We start from the raw sequence: 1910 nt of genomic DNA, 5'->3' as shown, positions 1-1910 counted from the left end.
ACAAGAAGCAGAGATAGAGCTAAATAGCTGGGTTACGGAATCTCCCCAAACTCGGATAATAGGAGTATATGGCAGCGGTGGCGTCGGAAAAACAACAATGCTCAGAAAAATGTACAACTCCTATAAGGTTAGTGACATTTTTGATGATGCCATTTGGGTTCCAGTCGATCAATTTCCAAATGTAGAGTTGCAGAGTCGTATTGCTTCTGAAGTTAACTTAGACCTCACCAACTGTCATAATGATGTTGACATGCGGAGGATGATGCTGTCCGCATATCTCAAGAGGAGGAATTTTTTTTCTGGTTTTAGATAACATGTTGAGAAAACTTGATCTCAACGAATTAGGCGTGGAATTTAGCAATGACAAACACAGCAAACTTGTATTCTCTACGGAGAATAGAAATCTGATTGAAGAAATGAAGGCCGACGGGTGCATGAAAATACAACGCATGCCCATGGAGGACACATGGGGGTTGTTTAGCAGTATAGCTTTCAAAGATGTGCATATTCCGGGGGAGATAGAACATATTGCCAAAGAAGTTGCCAGCGAATGTGAAGGTCTGCCCCTGGCGATAAAATTAGTAGCCTCTGCAATGATTAGCAACAGAGCTTTAAATGATTGGCAGCTTGCTTTAAGGCAAATGTAGAGAACGGATTTCAGTTTTCCAATCACTCGTCCTTCCATTGATCCAGTTTTGTTTCAGCAATTGAGGTGGAGTTACGAGACTCTGCTTCATGCCAATTTGAAAAATTGTTTTCTATACTGTGCCGCTTTTGCCGAAGGTGAACAAATTCCGGTGAAAGCATTGGTGCATATCTGGATAGCAGAAGGCCTACTTAAGGCCAGAGATGCAAACTCTTTATTGAAGATGGGGTACAATTATGTTGAGTTACTAGAAAATCAATGCTTATTTCAGGTGAAAGGAGATGTCATTACAGTTCACTCTGTTGTCCGTAACATGGCGATTTGTGTGGCAGAGAATGAGGAGAACTGTGTATTTAGGGCAAGTCAAAGGCTTCAACATTTCCCTGATATCCAGAACCAGGCTGTTTGCAAAAGACTCTCAGTCTATGACAATAATATCACGTCTTTGCCGACAAAGGAATTGAGATGCCCCAAATTGGTTTCTCTATTCCTGGGAAAAAATGAAGATTTGAAAGAAATTCCAGCAGGATTTTTTCTCAACTTCACCTCGTTGAGGGTATTGGAGCTGAGTATCCCGGTAAAAGCATTGCCAGCATCGTTGTGGCAATTAATACACCTTGAGTTTCTCAATCTGAGCTGGACTGAAATTGAAGATATATCTGAAGATATTGGTAATCTTTCTTCCCTTCAGTTTCTGTATCTGGGGTATTGCAGAAATCTAAAATCATTGCCATCTCAACTAGGAGAACTAGAAAATATGAAGTATCTCTATCTTAAGGGTTGTTATAACTTAAGAGATTTTCCAGATGAGATAAACTGTAAGATTGAACTGTAAGAGAATGGAATTCTAACAAATACTTTGTTACCATTGAAGTCTTTGTGTCAATTCTGTTCCACACTCGTATTATTGTGTCAATTCTGTTCCACACGTATTATTTGATCGGAAGATGTTTTTAATGGAATGTAACAAATGTGTGTTAATTTACCATGGAGCAAGTTAACATGATTATAGATACACCTAGGTTTAAATTCAATAAAAATGGAATCTCAAAGCATAAATAATTTTTTGTATCTTCAAATTTAGTATCTTGGATATTGCAAAAAACTAAAATCATTTCTCTCTCAAATAGAAGAGCTTGGAAACATGTAGTAATCATTGATGATATATCATTCCTCTTCTTGTACAATTGTTACATGTGGAATTGGCTACTAAAAGAATAGCATAGGCAATTTCCTACGCTACTTTAGGTGTTTGGCATGAACA

General features: G+C 38.1%; 1 protein-coding gene across 1 annotated transcript; it reads left to right on the top strand.

The window, feature by feature from the left end:
* The first annotated feature begins 314 nt into the window (after positions 1-314).
* On the top strand, positions 315-1481 carry LOC149150473 (disease resistance protein SUMM2-like). Its single transcript, XM_089442808.1, has 2 exons — positions 315-558; positions 694-1481. Exons 1-2 carry the CDS (start codon positions 315-317, stop codon positions 1479-1481), a joined length of 1032 nt encoding a protein of 343 aa, XP_089298934.1.
* The last annotated feature ends 429 nt before the right edge of the window (positions 1482-1910 follow it).

The sequence above is a fragment of the Pinus tabuliformis genome, chromosome 9, assembly GCF_031772625.1.
Source record: "Pinus tabuliformis cultivar Carrire ecotype Pingquan chromosome 9, CPIR1, whole genome shotgun sequence".
Taxonomy (NCBI): Eukaryota; Viridiplantae; Streptophyta; class Pinopsida; order Pinales; family Pinaceae; genus Pinus; species Pinus tabuliformis.
This window is presented reverse-complemented; position numbering and strand designations above follow the sequence as displayed.